The following is a 21,967-nucleotide window of genomic DNA, read 5'->3' as shown; positions in this document are numbered from 1 at the left end:
GATTAGATGATTGAAGTCTGAAGAAACAAGAGATATTGCCAAGTTATTAATTCCTTCACTCAACAAACAGGAGCCTCAGTATGGTGTGGTAAAATATAGACAGCCACGACAGCCTGCACACATTGGTGTAGGACAAAATATCATTGTCCACCCAGCATTTGTTTAAACAAGTCAGCCAGTGTGATTGTGTCGGCGAGCCCAAACTGATCCCACAAGTGTCCCAGTCCACCGTTTCCATTGTCAAATCCTGGGCGCCGTCTCTGATAATCTCTGTGGGAGGGGGGCGGGTATTGCCAGCCAGGAGGACAGAGTTTAGTCTCATTCTGTAAAGATCTGGCACTGCATGCAGGATTTCATCTTGATGTCTCTCTGCAGTGAAAAGTTCCAACCAGACACCCGCTGGTCACATAACAGGCGGTATCAGAAGTTAAAAAAAACAAAAGACTGAAAATATTTGGCAACGGTTTTATGTTTGCAACCCATAAGGGGCCAAACAAACACGTGCTATCAAACACAAATGTTCTTTTAGTTTATATGTGATTATTTTGGGATATGAGATTTTGCTATATGTTGACCTACAATAAATGACAGAACAGAAGGTGAACTCTTACCACGGCGGTGGTCAGCGTGATCGGGCAGCTCTCTGATGATGAGAAGACCGTCTGCGGCGCCGTGGCCATTGAGCAGCTGTCAATCTCTGACGAAGGGTCCTCAACAGGCCCCCTCCCCTGCTCCGACCCTTCCTCACCCTCTGGCAAAGCATTGTGGGACGTAGCGTCTGTGAAGGGAACCTCCTCCACTTCCAGGAAAACATCAGGCTCCAAAACGTCTTCCAGGTCCAGACCGGCCCCCACCGCCATAGCCACCTCTGCCTCTGGGGGCACGTCCTCAGGCAGGGTGGCTGCACCGTCAGGCTCCGATTCCAGCACGAGGTGCTCCAACTGCTCGGGGTCCTGCTGAAGCTCTGAAAAAGGGTCTTCATCATCAGGACCGCCGATGTCCAGAGGTTCTCCATTCATCAGCAGCGGGGACAGAGGTACCGGGAAGATGTCATTGGCCCCGGACCTCTCCTCATCCTCGTCGGAGTCGATGTGCAGCATGGCACTGAGTCTTGTGTGCGTGGGGAAGCTGGAGCACAGTTTCGGCGAGGCGGCGCCCAGCGGTCTCTCGCCGGGACCTTTCGGGGCCTCTATTGCATCCAGACCCTCTGTAAACGACCTCTGGAGCATTTCGTGTCGAGAAAGCCTTTCTGGTTCCACAAATCTGGCCTCAGCTCCGACCAGAGAGAAGTCTTTTTCCGGGAAGGCCGCCGCTCCACCTTCCCATAAACTTTGAGAGCCGTGGGAGCCTGTAGGGGAGGGGACCGAGGAGACAACCCCCGGGAGGTGATGAGGAAGGTCTTCATCGTCAGACGGAGTCCCTGGAGCACCGTTCAAGGATGAAATACCAATGATGGAATCTGGAGAGGCACCTAAAGTCGGAAGAAAAAGTGTTGATGAAAAACACATTTGAGGAAGACAGACAAAGATGGGTAACGGGCAGACGAGAGGCAGGTTTACCATCCGGTCCAGTCGAGGTGAGCTCAACTTTGAACTGCAGCTGCCCGCTCACATGTTCAGTGGGCAGTCGTCGACATAAAGAGAAACTCACCGGCTGGATGCTGCACAGGCAAAGACGACATGGAAGGAACTGCTTAATGCTTTATTGTAAAGGCTCTAAATCAGAAACAAGCGTTTTAGAGGCAGTCTGGGTTGTTATCGATGGTGTCTGTCACCTACCCTGGTATTTTTTCGATGAGCCTTTGCACCGGGATCGTGAGCTGACCCAGGAAGCGTTTGATGATCGGTCGGCTTTTTGCGAACTTGTCCTTCACCTCAATGTAGAGGATGTCTGTCATCAGCGCCACAAACGTGTATTTCTGTAAGACCAGCATTTTTTTGTTGCATTAGCGATTCATGCACAAGAAAGAAAAGAAGCCTCAGCCTGAGAACTGATGATTGAGAGAGTATGGACTCACCTCTCCGTGCCAGACGGGGTTGGTTGTGTTCGCGATGATGGCCGATCGCCGCTCCTGCCCGTGGTGACTGAAAATGGGGAAGACGCTCCTCTTCCCCGGGTGTATGGACATCTTCAGATACGGGTCAGGATTAAAAAACATGCCCTTCTTCAAGCCGGTGGCACGCAGATCTACGACAGAGCAACCCAGATAATGTTTCATTATTAGGTTTCCAATTTCATTCATGGTACGACGCTCCGCCTGCAGCAGCTTCCTGTGGACGAGCTGAAAGTTGATCACATTAAAGTAGCGCAGATATGGCCTGACATCAGTGGAAAAAGATAAACATCCTTCTTTCTCTGGAAGGAAAACACTTCTTTAAATTTCATGATGGCTGCATTTCCTTATAAACATTTACTGGTGTTTTTCCCAGAGGGGCAGTGAGATAAAGACAAAGCAACTGGCCACTGTTTTTAAAGGTTTGTTAAATTTACCGAGGCCACTTTCCAACATCTCGACTCACCGGTCAAAGTAAAGCTGATGAGCTTCCGGGGGTGTTCGACGCCCACCTGCTCCGCCAGCCCCTCCACCTGGGACAGACAGGACAAGGCAACAGTCACTTTAGAGACACACACACAGACTCGGGGTTGTGTTGAGACGGGGCCCTCCCATTGACATATTTCATTCTCTTGTCCATAACATTACCCTTTACTATCAAAGCTGAATGTCTAATCTGAACAACCGAACAACATCCTGCATTTTGGCCCTACAATCAGGTGCCAATACATTGAGGTAATGCTCATCTACCTCCTGCTGTACCCAACATTACCAAGAGTCTAATGTCAACAGTGACCTTTTCTCTAGCTTTAACTTGATTGGCTCACATGCACTACCAGTCAAACGTTTCATTCAGTGTTTTTTCTTTGTTATTTCCATTGTAGAGTTAGACCGTTTGTGTTTACTAAATAATTCTATATGTGTTCATTCATAGTCTTGATGCCTTCAGTGACATTCTACAATGTAAATAGTAAACAACAAAAAAAAAGAAACCTTGAAAGAGAAAGTGTGTCCACACCTTTGACAGGCAGTGTATATCATACACTAATAATGTAAACAGGAACTTGGACGCACGCACACAGGTTTTTTTTTCAGGTTTTAATAACTACGAGCCTGAGAACCGCCTCTCAAATTGCGTCCCAGCTCCTCCATCTCTCATGCTGCACATGGTTTGTCTCTACCAATTAGAGTCATGTGAATACACAGAGGAGGAGTTTACAGCAGTAATTATCATCATTTTTTATGTGTTCAACATGAGCGTTCCAGGTCAGTCTGTATGAATGAGTGGAATGGTGTTAAGAAATAACACTGAGTAATAAACCCACTGAAGTTCTCAACCTCCTGATCAATTGAACTTTGATGAAAACTACAATTCTGTCTGCAAAATGGGCCATCGGTGCCTTCACTGCCTCAGAAAACCTGCATGTGTCCACACTGACCGAACAGTCTTGTCTGTTTTATCTTTTTGCTTGGTGGCCTGGTTCGGTCGGACCTCTGTTACCGAGAAAAACTCACTGAACCAAAGAGTGAGACGGTCCAGTCACCTGGAGTCAGTCTTGTCCAGCCTCTCTGTTCACTTGAACAGCTACACAGGATGGTTTCATCGATTCTTAATAACGACTCCCATCCTCTATGAGGTTTTTAGTCCCAAGGTGAAGGACAAAGGACTTTGATCCCGTCACTGAGCTCAATAAGAGGCTGTGACATTCCACTTTATTAATTCTTTTTATTATATTCGTTTATCCAATTTCTTCGCTGTATTTATTATTGCAATTTTAACATTTTTATGTTCTTATTCTGGTTTTTATCTCAGAGATTGCTTTTATTTCCCTGTGTTTTTTTTTATTGTGTTTTATTTTTAATTAACTTGATGTTATTTAGAAATTTCAATTTATCTTTTTATTGATTCTTGTTGCTACTGTATATTGGTGAATAACCGAACACTGAGCACTTTTTTTTTCTTCTTGTCACCCTATCAAGGTTCAATGTGTGTTTTATAATAGAATGCCAAATGCAATCATTTATTTCTGCAACACAAATCTACCCATGGGTATTAATAAAGTAACCCTGAACTTCCCGGGTTCTATCCCTGTTGAGTGCGACTGTGATTTTTGCAGCTTAATAAAATTGTATTTGTTTTGTCCTGTGAGCTTTGATTTCTTCTCTAGATGATTCTTCTGTTCAAGACCAACACGATATCATAAGATATTATTAACAGCTATATACATTCATGGGAAATAAGAAGCTAGTTTCTTTTTTGAAGTTCACATCCTGATTGTCAGATAGATTTCCACTCGACCACACGGTCATCACTTTCATGGCTCCCTCTGCAAGAAGCTTGACATTTTCTTAATGGGACATCTTCTGTGCACAATCACCGTTCTGACATCGGACATTTGAGCTGCTTTCAGCAGGCGGCCAGTCATGGTACAATGTAATGACCACAAACAATGATAATTCTCTCACACAATCTTCAACGTAATGCAGAATTTTACTCATCAATCAAAGCCTGAACCGTTTTAGCATAGGTGAAAGATACATCTACTAGATGCACTGGGAAGGATCATCAGTGATGGAACCTGGGGTCATCGGGTGTTTCGGGTCTTTCAACATACGACACCCTCGCACAGGCGACCCGACCGAGGTTGATCAGACCCCAGCCTGTGTCCCAGCAGCGTTTGTCCACAGCTCTATCCTCTTGATCCAGAGCCACCACGTTTCATTCTGTCAGGCCCAGCAGCATGAGAACTTTGCAGAGTGACCGCCCTGCAAATCCACGGCATCCCACCTCCAGGGGTTCACACCAGGTTCTCCAGCCTTGCCTCCTACAGTCGTCCGCCAGCTCCTGGTACTTGGCACGTTTCCTCTCATTGGCCTCGTCCATGTGCTCTTCCTAAGGCACTGTGAGCTCCAGAATGATCAGCTGCTTGGTGAACTCTGACAGAATGATCATATCTGATCGCAGCAGTGAGGACGTTCTGCAGGCAGAGAAGCTCAGCTGTTTTCCAAGGTCCATTTTCAGTTGCCAGTCGGTGGCGGAGGTGAGGAGGCCAGACTTTGCCCGGGGTTGTGAGTTTGGTTTCTCTCCAGCTACAGAAGCTACAGAAAAAAGTAATAGTCGAAGGAACAAAAAATTGCTGCACTGGTGTTTGTGGGAGTTTTCAGTCTTTTTCACAAAATAGAAACATCTCACTCTGCGTCTCTCTGCTGATCCCACAAAAAAAGGATTTTTTCACCACAGTTCAGTTACAATAACTTGTGATTAAACCCCACACACAGTCAAACTTAGCAAAAAAGGAATGAAAGAAGAGAAGAAACTATTTTTCGGACTTGAGGTAATGTGGTCATGATTCAGAAGCTTAGATGTTGGAGGATTTCACGGCCTGGCGGGAACCACAGGAGCACGAACGCAACAGGAAACATTGGAGCGAATGCTTCGGCCGGCTGAGCACATGTGAAGGCTAAAGTGCTCCCTGCTCTTCATCTGACTCCACAGCAACATCAAACTGGATTCTGAGGACTCCCACAATATGGGCAAGTCAATAGTTGATGTGTCAGGTGGGACATGACGGGAAAAACAATAATCTTCATTTCAATATTTCATTTAAAATCTTTAACAGCTCACGCTTACACTTATGTTTTCATGCCATTGCATTGATTTACATTTATGTTCTGCTAAATTCTGACTTGTAATTATACTACTATTTATTAGCTTTAACCTAACCAAACATGTTTTCTATGGAGTAGTTAAAGTGCCAAAATTAAATGGATAAATACTTAATAATTAATGTGTCATTACTTAATCTAGCCTGATTTATGAAGCGTGCCAATTTGGACGCTGCTGCAAGTATATTATATGCGTTTGGTGAATGAGAATGATGAAATCATGCACAGGACTGTTGAAATGAGGGTTTTGCAGGCTGTGCTTGAGTTCTCCTTGAAGAGATTAGACAGAATCAATGGAGTTGGACGTGTTAAGCTGTCGCAGAGACAGAAAAGAAGAGCAACAAAAGATTGCAAGATGAAGCTGGATAGAAAGAAAGCAATTTATAGTAGAGTCCGCAAATAAAAGTCGTGAGGAGCCAGTTGAGAAAATGTCTCTCAGCACAATAACGGCCGCCTCTCTACTGTTTTCAAATCCGACACAATCATAAACAACACAACTGTTTTCACACGTTGTAAACCTCATTGAGCGCTGTGCATTAATCTTTTAGCATCGTCACAGTTGTTGCACGATCTCAAACAAACGACCGATATTCTATAATCGTCACTGTGTGTCAGACGGGAGTTTCAGTTCATCACTGAATGGTGTAGAAAAGAAATACCCTAAACCAAAAAAAGCTATTTAGAAACGGTATTTCTGCCGTGCACACACACACACACACACACACAGTTACCAGGACGGTGGGATTCTTCACAGTGATGCAGGGCGTCGTGGCTCGCAGGGCTCCGCTCACTCCGTGGTAGTACTTGAAACAGATCTTGGTCTCAGCTGGAGGAGACGCAGAATCACACCGACAAACTTTGTTATGGCAGGAAAACAACAGAACGGCTCGGCGATTGGAGCGGAAACATCCTGTTCTGTGGGAATGTGTCAACTTACGCTCCATAAAGTAGGGCCCGGGCTCCAGCCTCCACACGATCTGACCCTTCTGGGTACCATTCACCCCTCTGTTCTTGCAGTCCCACACGTTAGACGGACTGGTTTCATCTGAAGCAGAAGGAAACAACACATCGGACCGCTTGTTGACTGTACGGGAAGACACACTGGTATTGTGTGAATGTCTGACTGAAGAATGTTAAAGTGAACAACAGATGTTGGTGCTCAAGCGCCACATTTTGCTCTTGCAGTGCAAACAAAATAAGAAATAAATAAAAAATCTGTTCTGCCTTTGGGTAGGTTTAGTCTGCTTACACAGAGTTTGCCTTTAATCAGTGAAATCCATTCCTAAAATAGCCTGGCTGCAACCTCCAACCAGAAGGACAAAGCCCAAACTTCCTCCCGGTTAAAAACAGGGAGGGGGGGAATTCCGCTGTACGTAGCACTTTTGCACACAGATTAATGAAGCACCGAACTCAGCTGACTGGTGGAGGGAGTCCGGGAGGAGTGTGTACCGAGTGTGTGTGTGTGTGTGTGTGTGTGTGTGTGTGTGTGTGTGTGTGTGTGTGTGTGTGTGTGTGTGTGTGTGTGTGTGTGTGTGTGTGTGTACATTTGAAGGGGAGTCAAGGAGGGGAAGGCAGCTTGCTTATCATTGAATGTCTGCTTAGTCGAGGAAAGCGGTGGCTCCTCTGGGGTATAAGACCCCGGAGCAGGTAATGAAGTCCTGGCGGCTCCATGATCGATATGAAGTGACCTGACGCCTCGCCTCGCCTCGCCTCACCTCACACCAGCACTTTACACTTCACACTGGGTCCCACCCAGCACAGAAACTTCTGGAAAATCTTATCAGGTGGTCCAGATGGGTTTCAATCCCAGGGGTAAGCACAAATCAAACCAATCGTTTGGGAAGCAAAGTCTTTCTAACGGCATCAATCTGCTTCATTTGACCTTTCAGCAGGTAAATGCATCCATTGTTTTAAGAAATCTATTAGCCAATACTAACACAATACTGCTGGGTCAAATTTCTTTCCAGACTGTCACTGTATTGCACAATTATCTGGAAGGTCGAAAAGGTAAATTTGCAAATATTATTTGGCGCTACGAAGAGGGCCATATGGTCAAGGAGACAGGAAGTACACATTATACCCCACAAGTTGTGTCCATATCTGCACTTCTATTCTGACCTCTATTTTTACAAAAAGAAGGGAATAAAATATACGTCCATCTTACTGTGATTCAAGCTATTTCACTAGGAGTACACAGTAAGTACAACAAATCAATGTGTAATAAAAAGAAAGCATGAACTCAGGCCCTGTTTACACGACAACGTTTTAAGTGAACACACAAAACTTTCACTGTGTTTTTGGGGGATGCGTTGCTTGGAGTCACTGAAAATACAACTTTTTTAAATCGCTCCGTCTCCGTGTGGACGGCAGAAACACTTCTACTGCGCACCACCACCGTAGTAAATAGTTCTTCTGCACACGCACAGTACATTAACAATAACAACAATTGCCAGCCTTCGGAGTGTCATGACTCCCAGTCCATATTCTCCTGGGACTTGGTAGTTTTATAGTTGAGAGTCACCATAAAAATAATCCAACTTCATTGTTTGTCAATAAGAATGTCCGTGTTCTCTCATTGTTAATGTTTATAGTGTATTGTTTTCTGCTGCATTAGTGTGTGTGTGATTCCCTTGTGATTCACTTTCATAGTTTCTATTTCCACATAATAAAAAAATTATAATAAAATGGTTTAAAAAATAATTTAATTAAAAAAGATCAAATTTGTACTATAGCTTGGATAAATTAATTAAGTAAAAGTGCTCACATGATAAAAGCAGCAAATTTATTAAGAATTAAAAATATCTAAAACAGGTAAAAAAAGAAAAAAGATTTTAAATGACCAAAAATGATAAAACTGCAAAGAAAGAAAGAAAGAAAACATCAAAAGAAATGGTTAAACGTTTTGTCCTAGTTGTTATTTCCCAAAAGCATCCTGGTGAAAATAGGAAAATGATGTTGAGGGACGGAGGAAGGTGATTGGAGCCGCCTGACGCTCATCAGGAGCCAATCACCTCCTCCCTATAAAACAGGCCCACTGGGTGGAAGGACACTGGAAAACACACACACAGGAGGCGAGGACTGCAGGGCCTGGAGGGCCTGGAGGGCCTGGAGGGCCTGGAGGGCAGCAGCACAGCCTGAGTGTCCAGGAGAGCTGGGTTCTGTCTGAAAAGGCAGGATTAGTAGTGTGTGTGTGGCTGTTTTGGTCTTGGTGCAATCAAGATGGTAAACCGGGAAGCTGTGTCTGACCTCTGAGCCCACTTACCCCAGAAGACAAGGGTCTCATGCTACATATGGGTATACCTTTATTTAAAAAGTTAAATATGTTTTTCTGGCCAGTTAATTTGTTGGGAAGTCCGGAGAACTGTCTCCTTTGGTCCCAGAGGTTGCAGACCTCTAAACTCTGGTGGAATAGAGGTGAGCGTTGAGCTGATGACGGGTCTGGAGATCTTTATATGCGAGCAGAACAAGGTAGAAATCATAGCCTCTAACAAGGAAATGCTGGTGGTTGACAATCGCTGCTGTATTAGCTTTCAGCATCATGGACAGATCTGGCTGACGGGCTGAGCCTGATCGCTTTCTTCAGCACACCGGTCAATGCATATCCCCCCTGTCAAATTCCTGTCTCTAAGCAGGATTAGCGCACCTTGTCGAAGACCACCGCGCCGGGCGTTGTTTGTGATGGTGTGTGTGTTATCGTACACCGAGGCAGAGCCGTGACATGTCGACTCAGCCTCCAGTGAAGTCTCAACAGCTAAGGTTTCAGTATTGACTCGCAGTTGGAAGCTCCTGCACAAGACTCCAGCGGCTATTCTCAGCTCCCAGTCACAAAACACTGCAATCAGCTGAAAAGGTCTGAGGACAGGTGGGGTCAAGTCAGCGCCTCCCCTGGGGGCCTAGAAGCTTCTAAAATATGAAGCTGAACGCAACTAATCAGAATGATAGCTGGATAAAAACTCGACTTTATGCTCTATGCACGCTCCAAAAAAAAGTTGATCACTTATACCTTGATGCATGCAATGCAATGGAGACGGCGACTGGTATTAATTCCACCAGAGGGCGCCACTCTAACGCCCCGTTTACACAACAGTGCTTCAAGTGAAAAGTGTTTATTTGTTTGTGTTTACACTACAACATTTTGAAAAATTATGTAGTGAGCATGTAGGTCCACTCGCGGGTGCTGTTGTTTATTTTTATAATGAAACCACACACACACACACACACACACACACACTCGTGTGCAGAGAACAATACGCTAAAGAATGTTCTTCTAGTAAAATAATGGTAAAATTTTAAAGATTTAAGAAAATCAAGAAAAAGATTTGGATTTGCTCTTGTAAAATATGAGGTGCTTAACCTGGTGTGGTTAGGTTTAGGTTTAGGTTTAGGTTTAGGTTTCACACAAACCTTCACAACGAGACCGGCCTGCAGAGCGGGTGTCGTTGTTTAGCTACAAACCAGGAAGTGTTGTGTTCACCTACGCTGATCGATCCTAAAAACTTTGTCAGGCCCACTGAAAAATGTGTGACAAGTCATTATATTAACTTTGCATGATGCCACATCATCTTTGAACCTTAAGACAATTCATTTAAATCTTAACCTTTTTTATAAATATGCCAATAACGTTAAACATAAGGAAGAGTGTAACAATCAACTGCCCGTGGGCTTCCAGTGCTGCGACTACTGCTCTGAGAGAAAGCTGTTTGTCAGCATCTTGAATTGTAATTTGCTTTACTCGGCCTGACATTTGACCTCCACTTCTCCCAAAACGCTTCAAAACAGCAGAGGGTGAAAAACACGTGACCTCACCGATGTGGTACAGCCCGATCCAGTCGGTGGCGTCCACCTCCTCCTTGATGTCCCAGGATATGACCAGGTTCTGGCCGCGGTGCAGCGTGTACTCCAGCGTGGAGGCGGTGAGCGAGGAGCGGCTCTGGGAGGTCACCAGGTCGGTGTCGCTGTTGGCCCGGGGGAGCCCGATGGGGCCGCTGACGACGGAGACGTTGTCAGCCGCCGCCCCGCCCCTCTCCGCCAGAGTCCGCAGGTTCTCCGGGCTGAGGGTGTGCCGGAGGTGGGGGCTCCGCCTCCGGGGGGCGGAGAGGTGTTCGCGGCCCCCCACCGCCAGGTTGGGTGGATTGTGGCTGCGGGTCCTGGGAGGAAGGACCGCCGTGGCGAGGGAAGGACGCATGTTGCGTGGACGGTAAAGATCCGGCCGGCGAGGAAAATTAACTGATAAAAGACAGACGCGAGTCGAAGCTCCTCATGGAATCAGCCCAGCGGCAAAGCGATGACATATTTTCACGTCTGGAGAGAAAAAGCTATTCAAAAGAGGCGATGAGTGGAAAAACGCTAAAAATGCGGCGTCGATTCCTTGACCGGTAACGCCTCCCATCGTGGACCGTTGTGACCCACTGACGGCGTCCGAGCGGTGCCAGTCACGATCTCAGATCTTGTCGCTCGAGAGGAGAGGAGAACCTGAAAACAGGAGAGAGACAGAAATCAGTCAACTGCAAAATTGCTCCCACACAACCGAAGCAACGATTGCACGCTGCGAGTCGCAATCAACAAACGTGTGAATCAACATTCATCACCAGAGGGGCGGTTTGCCGTCTCCTGCACAAATAACCCCGAGCAGCCGTGATACTCCATCCTTCCATCTGACAACATTTCTAATGGGAGAGGTGAAACACACGAGGGAAGGACCAAGGAAATTTTGTTGTTGTTGTTGTTGTTGTTGTTGTTGTTGTTGTTGTCTATTGCTTCCAAGTCTGGTAAGCATAACTCGATCTTCTTTGAATGGTTAATGAAATATATGGACGTTGTTTCTTCTGAGTTGTGTAAACAGTCTTTCCCCCCAGGAGAGGAAGAGCAGACTGAGCTGATTTCATTTGAAATCCATTATCTCCACGAGAGCAGTGGAAAAGGAAATCTTTAACCCATCCTAACACCCCCCCCCCCCAAAAACACACACACACACACACACACACACACACACACACACACACACACACACACACACACACACACACACACACACACACACACACACACACACACACACACACACACACACACACACACACACACACACACACACACACACACACACACTTCAGTTTAAGAACCAACACAGAGAGGAGACAGGCGGCTGTTTCTGCCTCCCAGGAAGCTCTTCAATCAAGACATGGCCAGTTTGGGAAGTGTTGGGGAGCCTTGTCCGAGTCTCAACCACAGCCATCTTGTATTTAAAGGAAGGATGGCTTGTGACGTTTTTCTCAAACGGTAGAAGAAGAAGGAAAAAAAAAAGGTTTTGGTGAGGTTTCCCAAGTGTTCAATAATAGTTCAATAATTTGTATCCTAGGTCACTAAAAGTTTACAAATTATTCACTTATTATATTAAATCGTCTCAATGTTTTTAGTCTGACGTGCTATTTTAATTATTTTTTCCCAGTCGTGTCTGTTCCTAAAGTCAGGACTAAACTGGTGAATAAAGTTTGTGAAGTCTTGTCATGACCACACACACACACACACACACAACCCAAAAACAGAAAGCCTTTCTTAACATTGCTTGGTAATTCCCTCCGTGGGAGCTCCACCTTCCCTTCACTGCTGCATCCATCACGGCGACACCGCGACTTAAAGCGGAGCCGACACCGGCTCTGCTTCGCGATGGGTGAAAACCCCCCGCAGCTGCTGTTAGGGATGTCTCCTCTCGTCTGGAGCCTCGTCTGCTCTCAGTCTCTACGCCCCCTTTTCTAACTCGCACTGATCTTCAAACGGACCTCCAACAGGTGCACTTTTCACAAGATACAGCCGTTTAGGTGGTGACTCATACGCCAAAACCTACATGAAGAATTGTCTAATTAACGGTATATACGGCCGTGCGGCACCAGAATCAATCCGCTTTGCATTCTGAGGCGACCGAGCAGAGATGATGGACCGGCCGGTGCACTCGTCTGTGGATTGGCTGCATTTTGTGGATCACCGGGGGCCGCGAGCTGAAATAAGATCTGTTGCATCTGACGTGAGGAAAGCCTGGACGTCCCTGACTCAACAAGATTACCAGAGCGAGGCTTTTGCTCCCGATCACACACACACCCACATCCACACACACACACACACACACACACACACACACACACACACACACACACACACACACACACACACACACACACACACACACACACACACACACACACACACACACACACACACACACACACACACACACACACACACACACACACACACAGGACCCTCATACAAGGGATTTATGATAGAATAAAACCTTCATCACAGATGCAGGAATACGTAAATCCAGCTCACGTGTGCACATGGCCTCATATGGGACTGGGATGTGTGTGTGTGTGTGTGTGTGTGTGTGTGTGTGTGTGTGTGTGTGTGTGTGTGTGTGTGTGTGTGTGTGTGTGTGTGTGTGTGTGTGGAGGGGGGTTTGTCATAACTGCTGGGGTAGTTATGTAAGTGCGCTCCTATGGTCCAATCACACACACACACACACACACACACACACACACACACACACACACACACACACACACACACAGGACTTGTTTCTCCTGCAGGACTCTCATTTCCCATCATAATCTCAGCTCCTCCCACTCGGCACCGTCTAACCTGCATCACCTAAAAAAAAAAAAGCACCGACGTCTTTAAACTCAAACTCTCCTTTGCTACGATATCAAATCTTACGCCTGTCTGGCAAAAGAAAATGATGTTATTTTGAGTCGTGCTCGGCTATTAGGCTGCAAATACTTTGTACTGTGTGCCGCTGTGCGGTGAATACTAAAAAGAACCACGTCTGCGGCACTGGATCTGACGGAGCGTGCCAGACCGAGCCGGACTGCTGTTTGCTTACATCTCGTCAGGGAGAATTTCTTCAGAGAACATGGGGAGAACAGGGCGGCTCTGAGGATTTCGAGGTATTTGGGTATTACTATAACGCCGTTCTTTGTGACAGGCCCGTGTTTTCTGTTTTGTTTTCATTGGATGCAGAGGCTGAGGCAGTCTGTCTTGTCGAGTGTCCCGTGTGACAGGCTTGACTGACAGGCAGCACGGTCGCATTATAGCTGCACACTTCCCCTCACACCACCCACAGCGAGAGGAATCCTCACGTGTCGTCATCTTCGTGTGGACATATAATATATTTTGACCTAACAAAGTAGTATGGCTCCGTCAAGTGCAGTGAGTTTTCTTTGGACCTTGTTGAAATGCCGTATCGACCCCGACCCTCACCTGAACCCTAAACTAAGGGCCTGATGTGCTGAGATCCTGAACAGACTGCACTTTCAGTTTGTGTAGTTTTGTGGATGATTAACAAAGATGAATATCACCAGTGACATCAAGCACAGAAAATACTCGAGTCCACGGATAATAGCCACGGGGAGCCAGCTGAGGACGTGTCACAAATAACAGCTGCATTCCAGCTGACGACTAATTTGCACGTCGTCGTGTTTTCAGTGGCTCAGAGCAGCGTTGTCGTGTAAACGGACGCCAAACCGACCGTGCCACTGACTAAAAACCTGGTTTGAGTCGCTCGATCAATAACAGCATTGCTTTTCCGAGCCACGAGATAGAGATCAGTCACCGACGTGCTTCGTTTTCTGACCGGCGGGCCCGTGGGCGCGCATGATGGCCACGACTACATTTGCTATTTAAACATCGTGGCTGCTGGACAGGAAACTGGCATTCCTCAAAAACTATTAAAAGACTATTTTGTTCACTTGTGTACTTTGCAAACTGCAGCTTTAAATATGTCAAAGAGTGTTGTAATGGACATTTCTCACCATGTTCTGACGTTTCATCGCTTCCTGAGGAAAATATTGAGTGAAATGAAGACTGGGATGAATCATGGCTGATTTAATCATCTGCATTCGCACTGTGGGGGATCGGTGCGCTGAACTGTAGGTGTTGTGATGTCAGTGAAGGGATTCCTCCACCTTTTACTCTCGCTGGCATGGCCCCGTGGAGGTGACTGCAGCACTTTCCAGCCCGACAGACAGAACGGGCACCTTGGGGGAGCTGGCACACTCACAGTGGCACCCCGGCCTCATTGTGCCTCACTTTTTTTTCTTTCATCTGTTTTTATCTGTTTTTACTGTGAAGCACTTTGTGACTCTATGTCTGTGAAAAGCGCTATACAAATAAAATTTACTTACTTACTTAGGCCCCGTTTACACCACAACGAACACGAGTGTATCCGCAAAACTTTCTTCAGTTTTTGGGGGGTCCGTTTACACAACATCAGTGTTCTGATCGACTGTATCCGCAAAGGTTTTATAGCGACTCCCAAGATGCAAAGATTCTTCCACTGCCGCTGTTCCCTCCTGCAGAGACTGATGGAGGCTATGAGCGCTCTTGCTGCGCATGCGCATATCTCCCCCTCCCTTCTGCTCATCCAGTTGTAAACAAACATGGCGGCCCCCCAGTCCTATTACTCGCTGTCTGTATTCTAGTTTTATCGTCCATATCAGGAGTTTAATAGTTGAGACTCACCCCTGATAGCATCCGATGCGTCATCAGTCCATATGGATGTCAGGTTCTCTCCATTTTCTACACGTTTATAGGGATTGTTCTCTGCACACGTCTGTGTAGTTTCATTACAAAATCAAGCAACAGCGCCCTCCTGTGGCCGGGCAGACTATCTACATTGTTGTCAGTGTGTCTGCTGCTGCAGTGTAAACACACTCCTTTTTTTAACGGATTAGGTGTTGTCACGAGAAACGTTGTCACGTGAAACGTTGTCATGTAAACGGGGCCTGACACTAAAGTTAAGAACAAAGCGCCTGAACTAGCCTGAAGGAGCCGCTGGCACCGCCACAACAGGATTGGTGTATTTTAAACAATCCACAGGGAGCTCCAGGATGAAGGCTGGAGGCGGGTGGAGGCCGACTGCAGCGCCGTGACTCACTGCGACGGCATGGGTACGACACCGGTGCCAGAGTCTTTCTGTTTCCCAGAAAAAAACAGCCCCCACCTCCTCACCCCCGCCCCCCTGCTCTAAATTGCCCGGAGAGTGCTTGTCTGGGATGAGTCACTCGTCAGGAGGTATCCCTCCACGTCAGGCCTGACTGAGTCAAAAAAATGGCATCTACACTCAGAGACTGATTGATATCGCACTGCTGGAGTTTAAAATGCTGACCTCGCTATAAATGGAAAATGTGGGTTGTGTATAGATTGGTGAAAGGTGTAAGAACCGCACACAGATGGATGTGTTGGCTCATTCTTCCAGTGTTTTCTTTGTTTACTTCGTTCATAAGAAACATGTTTTCCTATTAAACAAAATGAGATAAAGTACAATTTAACAGTCGGGTATTGTCTTTGGTTCGGACTCCCACCTCTCTGCTTCAATCCGAGGCTTGCTGGCTGTTCAGTCGGTAGTTTGCATGTTCTGATGTCAAATTACAAATACCCTTGCACCGTGTCGAGGTCCAGTTTGGAATCTGTACATCTAATTCAACATGTCCTGAAAGTTGTTGGAAGAAGTCAAACTTATTTAATTCTTTGTCTTCCCCATTATTCATGAACACGTTCAGCAACTGTTTCCTCACCAAACCTAAATCCAATCTGGACCGGCCGGATTCTGGATCAGAACAAGTTAAGATTTTCAAGACAAAGACATTGAAAAGCTGTGAAAAGCTATGATTTTAACCAAGAACCGTAAAACCTTTACGAAATAAAGCAGTAACATCATAGATCTCCGCTCCTTCCCGTTTAAGAGCTTTAATTGAACTGAAAACCCGGTTTGTTTATTTCAACAAAATACCTCAAAAACTTCGAGCGAGCGTGTAGAAACACAATGAGACGTGTTACTTTAAAAAGCTGTGAAGCCAACCGACACTTCAAAGACACGGAGGCTTCTCTCAATGTGAACTTCACGCTCCGCCGACCAGTATGGACATAAATTCTATATGAGCATGATGCGCGCATACACAGTATATCCCACTTTCACCCAAAGATAACAAGCCACAACCTTTCCGCTGCTTCAGGAGAAGCAAGAGGAGATTAAGTGTGACGTTGGGAGTTAATGATGGATTTATGATGACCTCAACGTGAAAGCGGGGATGTGGATTACTGACATCACTGCTGTGTCATTTTATCACCTGCTTTATTAACCGATTCTATTCCTGCTTGATCATTTACAGCCCGTCACATCAGTGAGGTCTTAAAACATCTCCTGACTCAACAAGCATGTGGTCCTGATCCTCCTCCACTCAGGTGTGTTGGATCACTGATACTTTTCATGTTCACAGTCCTCAATAGGATAAAGTACTATAGAAAATATCTTAATGGATTTTGTTGTACAGTGCAGTAGTGATTAGTACGCCCGCCTCACAGCAAATACTTCCCTTGTTTGACTTCGGCCTTTTGGAGTCTTTCACATACAGTCCAATTTCATCTTGAGGGGTAAAATAGTGCCCTAATGACTTTTTGAATTTAAACTTTAAAGTTTTGCGTTGTTGTGGCGCAGAGTATACGCAATTAAATGTCTATTTTTTCAGAAAGCCCTACATTTACTACAGAAATTTAATACAATCTCAAAATAAAGGCAATTTTAATGAAACCTTCTGGTGCAAAATACAGTGAAATGTCAAAATCATCCACATGGTTTTAGGCAGAGAGCCTCCAGCCAAAATCCAGGCAATTTTTGGAAGAGACGACCAAATAAATAGCCGACGTGTTGCTCAAAGCCTCTATAATATGTGTATAATGTCCATCACTACTTTTCACCGTCTTTTTTTGTCTCAATCGATCTTTTTTGTACTTTTTTTCTCAACTACACAACTCACAACTGACTTCCGGTTTGTATTACGCGCAGTGACGAGCAAGGCGATTGGTCAATTGATACCATGTTGTATCAACCTTTTGAAAGGTGGCCTCTGATTGGTTCGTATTTCTGTGACTCATCCTGATGCCTTCAAATGCTGAAGCAGAGAGGAGGAGTTTTGGAGGAATTTGGATGAAATTTCCTTTCCAAGATGTTGATGAATTCTATCTGCAGAATCCAGACAGTTGGGACTAATTCTGTAGATCTATGATTGATCTAATTTTTGATTTCCAAAATGGTGACACGTTAAGATAACTGCACATCATTCATGCTTTATTGAAGAATAAAATATTCTTTACTGCAAAAGTGCTGATTTTTACATACATTTTGACGACCATGCTTGTTCCCTCACTAATGCAATGATGTGCGACTGTGACATTGTAAAGTCTTTGGACGGAGCTATAGGAGGCCTGCAGAGAACAAATAAGATCCAATATTCTATTAAAAACTAATAAGAGGAGAAGAGAAACTATTTCACTGTTCAGAGTCTACAGCTGCTCAGTTTAGGCTGCAGAAAGAAGCAACGTGAAACTACAGGGGGTATGTAGTGAAGTTTGAAGTGAGGTGAGTCAGGTACAGGTACAGGTACAGGTACAGGTACAGGTAAAACCATCACCAATGAAGAGGAAGCTATTACCTTAAAAGAAAAAAAGAAACATTTAAACAACGCAGAAAAAGGATATATGATGTCAGGGAGAAAAGGAAATATATTACACACTGGTCGCTGACCAAATACATTTTGAACACCCAGAATTGTTGGATGGACCACCTAAACACCAATTTCTGCCTAAAAGCATGATCATCCATGTGTTCCATGGAACATTTCAGAAGATGGCTGTGAATTTTGTTGGATAACTAGTGTGACACAATACCGGAAATAAACCTCAGAGGACATGCTTATATTATTGTTGGTGTTCATCCAAGATCCCTATTTCACCTTCAATCATCCGCTTTTATCACTTTAAGTGCAGTCCATGAACTAGATTTAATACATGTTTAGAGCATAAAACTACAATTTATTTAGGTTTATGTCAATGGAACCACTCATCCTCCATTATGTTTTACTTTCTTCAATTTAAAAACGACTTATAAACACACTTTTAAGATGATTTTAAAGCTGCTGATGATGATCAGACGCAGTGTACATGCAGAGACAGAAGGTCTCACACACACATAAGCAATTTAGGCTCAATAATGAACCTCAAATGTTTTCTTTTCCAACTGTAGAAAGAAATCCGAGTACTTAAAGCCCCCATGCACAGGGGAAACCACAACATCCAACTCTAGCAAGTGTCAAATGAGGAGATCTGCTTTTCCTTGCAGGAGCAGAAAGTATGAGATCTGTATTTCTGCTCGTTCCAGTTCATCTCAGACGACACGTTTGTTTAATGCATCACGTGTTTGCAGCTTTGCAGATTTCACTAAAGTCCCTGAAATCACACCGAGAGGAGGAAAAAGGCATAAACAAGTCATCCAGGAAGATCTCAGAGGGGAGTCTATCAAAGACATTGCCAGCCAAAGAGCACTTAATTTCAATTATGAGCACTAAATTTTTGATTAAGCTCTAATTAAATGGCTTTCAGCTCGAAGACTTGCGCGAGGTGGTGTGTGTGCGTGTGTGTGCGTGTGTGTGTGTGTGTGTGGATGGGGGGGGGGGGGGGGGGGGGGGGTGTAAACACAGCATCTTGGAGCGAGAGAGACGTGAAGGTAACCCCCGCTCGCGGCAAAATCACGTCAGCAAAATCACGTTACATAACACTTCGTCTTCGAGTTTAATCGTTTTGGAGTCAATCCGTGCGCCGCCGAGGCCGCGCGCCACCGACCCGCGCGCCGCCGCCGCTATGCGCACATGACCGAGCCGAGCCGAGCCGAGCCGGGCTGTGCGCCAGGCCATACAGGGACCGCACAGCGCAATGTGCAGGTGTCATCGCGCACTATTGGATTACTGTGGGAATTCCCTACGTCATTTTCTTTTCATGCGTCTCGCGCAAGACACAGGCATGAAGCCCAGCGTCGATCAGTTTATCCCCCCGGTGCAAATAAACCAAAATAAGAAAAACACAACACGACACGCAGGAGACGCCACTGCGTGTTTAATGACAGATTCAGCATCATCATCATCATCATCATCATCATCACCATCACCATCACCATCATCATGAGCAGCGCAGCTGAGAGCCGTCAGCACCTCCACCCGCTCCGCGGGCGCGAGGGGGAGTCGCGGCTTACCTTTGGCGCAGAGGTGCGGGACGCAGGAGGAACAGCGGCGGCGGCGGCACGGCCACCAGCACCTGCTCGGCGGGGAGATCACGGCTCCGCTCGTTATCCCTGCAGTCCAAATGAGGCGAGACGGGCGGGGTGCCGCGGCAGGGCCCCCCCTCTCTCTCCTCCCCTCCCCTCCCGCTCCGTTCCAGGGCAGCTTTTGAGCTCGGGAGTCACGTATCCAGACGGTTTCCCTGCGAAAAGCTGCGGCGATGCAGACGCACCGCGCTGCTGCGTCCAGAGGTGTGCGCAGAAACTCCACCGCCTCCACCGCACTGTGTCCGCACAGGACGCTCGCTGCTGCCGCTGCTGCCGCTGCTGGAGGCTCAGCCGTGCAGCTCACACATCCTCCTCATCCTCCCTCTGCATTGCAATGCACTGCGGTCCCGGCAGATGCTCTGGATGTGACTGGGCACAGCTCAGAGAGCAACTGCTGCTGGTCCACCGGGAAATAAAGAGAGAAAAAAGAAAAGATGGCGTAATGAAGAGTTGTGCAGTTAAGAGACTCTTCTTCTCTTCTCTACAGGATCATCTCACGGGCTGGGAGTTTTTTTTTTTTCTCCCCCTCTCTTCAAGATAACACACAGAAAATGCAGCGCATAAATATAATGTGGGAAAATAGCCAGAGTGGGCGGAGAGAGAGAGGGAGAGAGAGAGAGAGAGAGAGAGAGAGAGAGAGAGAGAGAGACAGAGAGAGAGAGAGAGAGAGAGAGAGAGAGAGAAAGAGAGAGACAGAGAGAGAGTCAACCTGTGGAACGACACACAAACATCCAGCGCATTGGCGGAAATCAAAGGGGTTTCTCTCTAACCCCCTTCAATCAGGCCCCACAGCCCAATATCTAATGACACACAATACTTTTAGTTTTGAATTTCTAAAAAGGTTCCCAAAAAATGGTTTTCTTTGACAAAGTCCTTGTGATCTGTGGGACTCCTGGACCACAGGTTGGGAACCACTGATTTGAACTTATAATTATGTATCAGTGAGCAAAACCAGAACGTTGATGGTGTTGGACTGTAAATCTGATTCAAGGCCATATAAAGTTCATTGTTGGCGACGAGCCAGCGCGTTGCGCTCGTTTTGTTTGCGTTTTTCTCTGAAACATGAAACTCACATCAACCATCAGCAGCTAATTCATTATTTTAGAAATGACACAAAGAGAATTGTATAGTTTGTGATGAGAAATGAATACAGATAAAATACAGGTGTCTCTGTATGTCTTTACTGGTTACTGCAGGATCTGTGTGGCTGCTGTTATTGACCAGCACTCTCTCCTGATGTCAAAGGTCAAATTGAAATGAACTCTACTCACACCTCTAAGGACCAAGACTATTGACTGAAAGAAACACAAAACAAGTCTGTTTCCATTTATTTTGAGTGGACATTTGGTCTTTTTGTCAGTTATTCTTCTATTTTAGTAATATACCTCCTTGTCATTTTGCTTCTGTTTGCGGGCTTCTGTTCGTTAATTTAGGATATTTCACATATTTTTTATTTTTGTCTCCGTTTCTGCATGCTGGACGGCTTTATTCTGCCTTCTTCTGCTCGGTTTCATTTGTTTTGCTTTTTGCGCTTTGTTTGAAATATGTTAGACATGAATATTAGTTGAACTACTTTAGATATTAAATACAAGAGCATAAAAAACAATTAACCAACCTACAATCCAGTCAATACTGTCACTGTGTGTTGTTAAAAACAAGGACACTGAGGCAGCAACTGTTGTCTAAAAAGACATAAAAACAGGACGAGACAATTGAAATACCACATTTATTAAAACCAGTCTTACACTGATGATTAAAATCTGAAAGCACCAGGCTGGCCAAACACTAAAATGTGAGATGTGTTAACCAAGTTTGAATTCTGTCAATATTTCTCAGTGGAAGAAAGAAGTTTAACGGCGCCAGTTATTTATGGGATTGAAACTGATTCCAGGGACAGAAGTGACACACGGGTTTCTTCAATGCCACCGTCTGTTTCTGAGGAATCGACTGAGGAGGGATTCGAACCCGGTTCCCAACCCTCCGGAGGGCTGCAGACTGAGGGATGTAGACTGAGGGATGCAGACTGAAGGATGCAGACCGAGGGATGCAGACCGAAGGTTGAGGCAGCGCCGCAGGGCCATCTGCTGGCGGTTCACTGGTAC

The 21,967-nt window shown here is 45.7% G+C and overlaps 1 protein-coding gene across 1 annotated transcript in view; it reads right to left on the bottom strand.

Annotated features, from left to right (window-relative positions):
• hecw2a (HECT, C2 and WW domain containing E3 ubiquitin protein ligase 2a) overlaps positions 1–10,904 on the bottom strand; it is a gene marked incomplete at its 5' end in the record, with an annotated part of 31,875 nt that extends 20,971 nt beyond the window's left edge. Inside the window, 8 exons of the mRNA XM_080479267.1 lie at positions 612–1,471; positions 1,560–1,660; positions 1,779–1,918; positions 2,018–2,187; positions 2,520–2,586; positions 6,451–6,545; positions 6,657–6,764; positions 10,526–10,904. Of these exons, the coding sequence (XP_080335393.1) occupies positions 612–1,471; positions 1,560–1,660; positions 1,779–1,918; positions 2,018–2,187; positions 2,520–2,586; positions 6,451–6,545; positions 6,657–6,764; positions 10,526–10,904 (1,920 nt within the window). The remainder of the gene's footprint in view (positions 1–611; positions 1,472–1,559; positions 1,661–1,778; positions 1,919–2,017; positions 2,188–2,519; positions 2,587–6,450; positions 6,546–6,656; positions 6,765–10,525) is intronic.
• Between the last annotated feature and the right edge of the window lie 11,063 nt (positions 10,905–21,967).

Source organism: Lipophrys pholis, assembly GCF_963383615.2.
Source record: "Lipophrys pholis genome assembly, chromosome: 13".
Lineage (NCBI taxonomy): Eukaryota > Metazoa > Chordata > Actinopteri > Blenniiformes > Blenniidae > Lipophrys > Lipophrys pholis.
The sequence above is the reverse complement of the archived record's forward strand: the minus strand, read 5'-3'. Positions and strand labels throughout refer to the sequence as shown.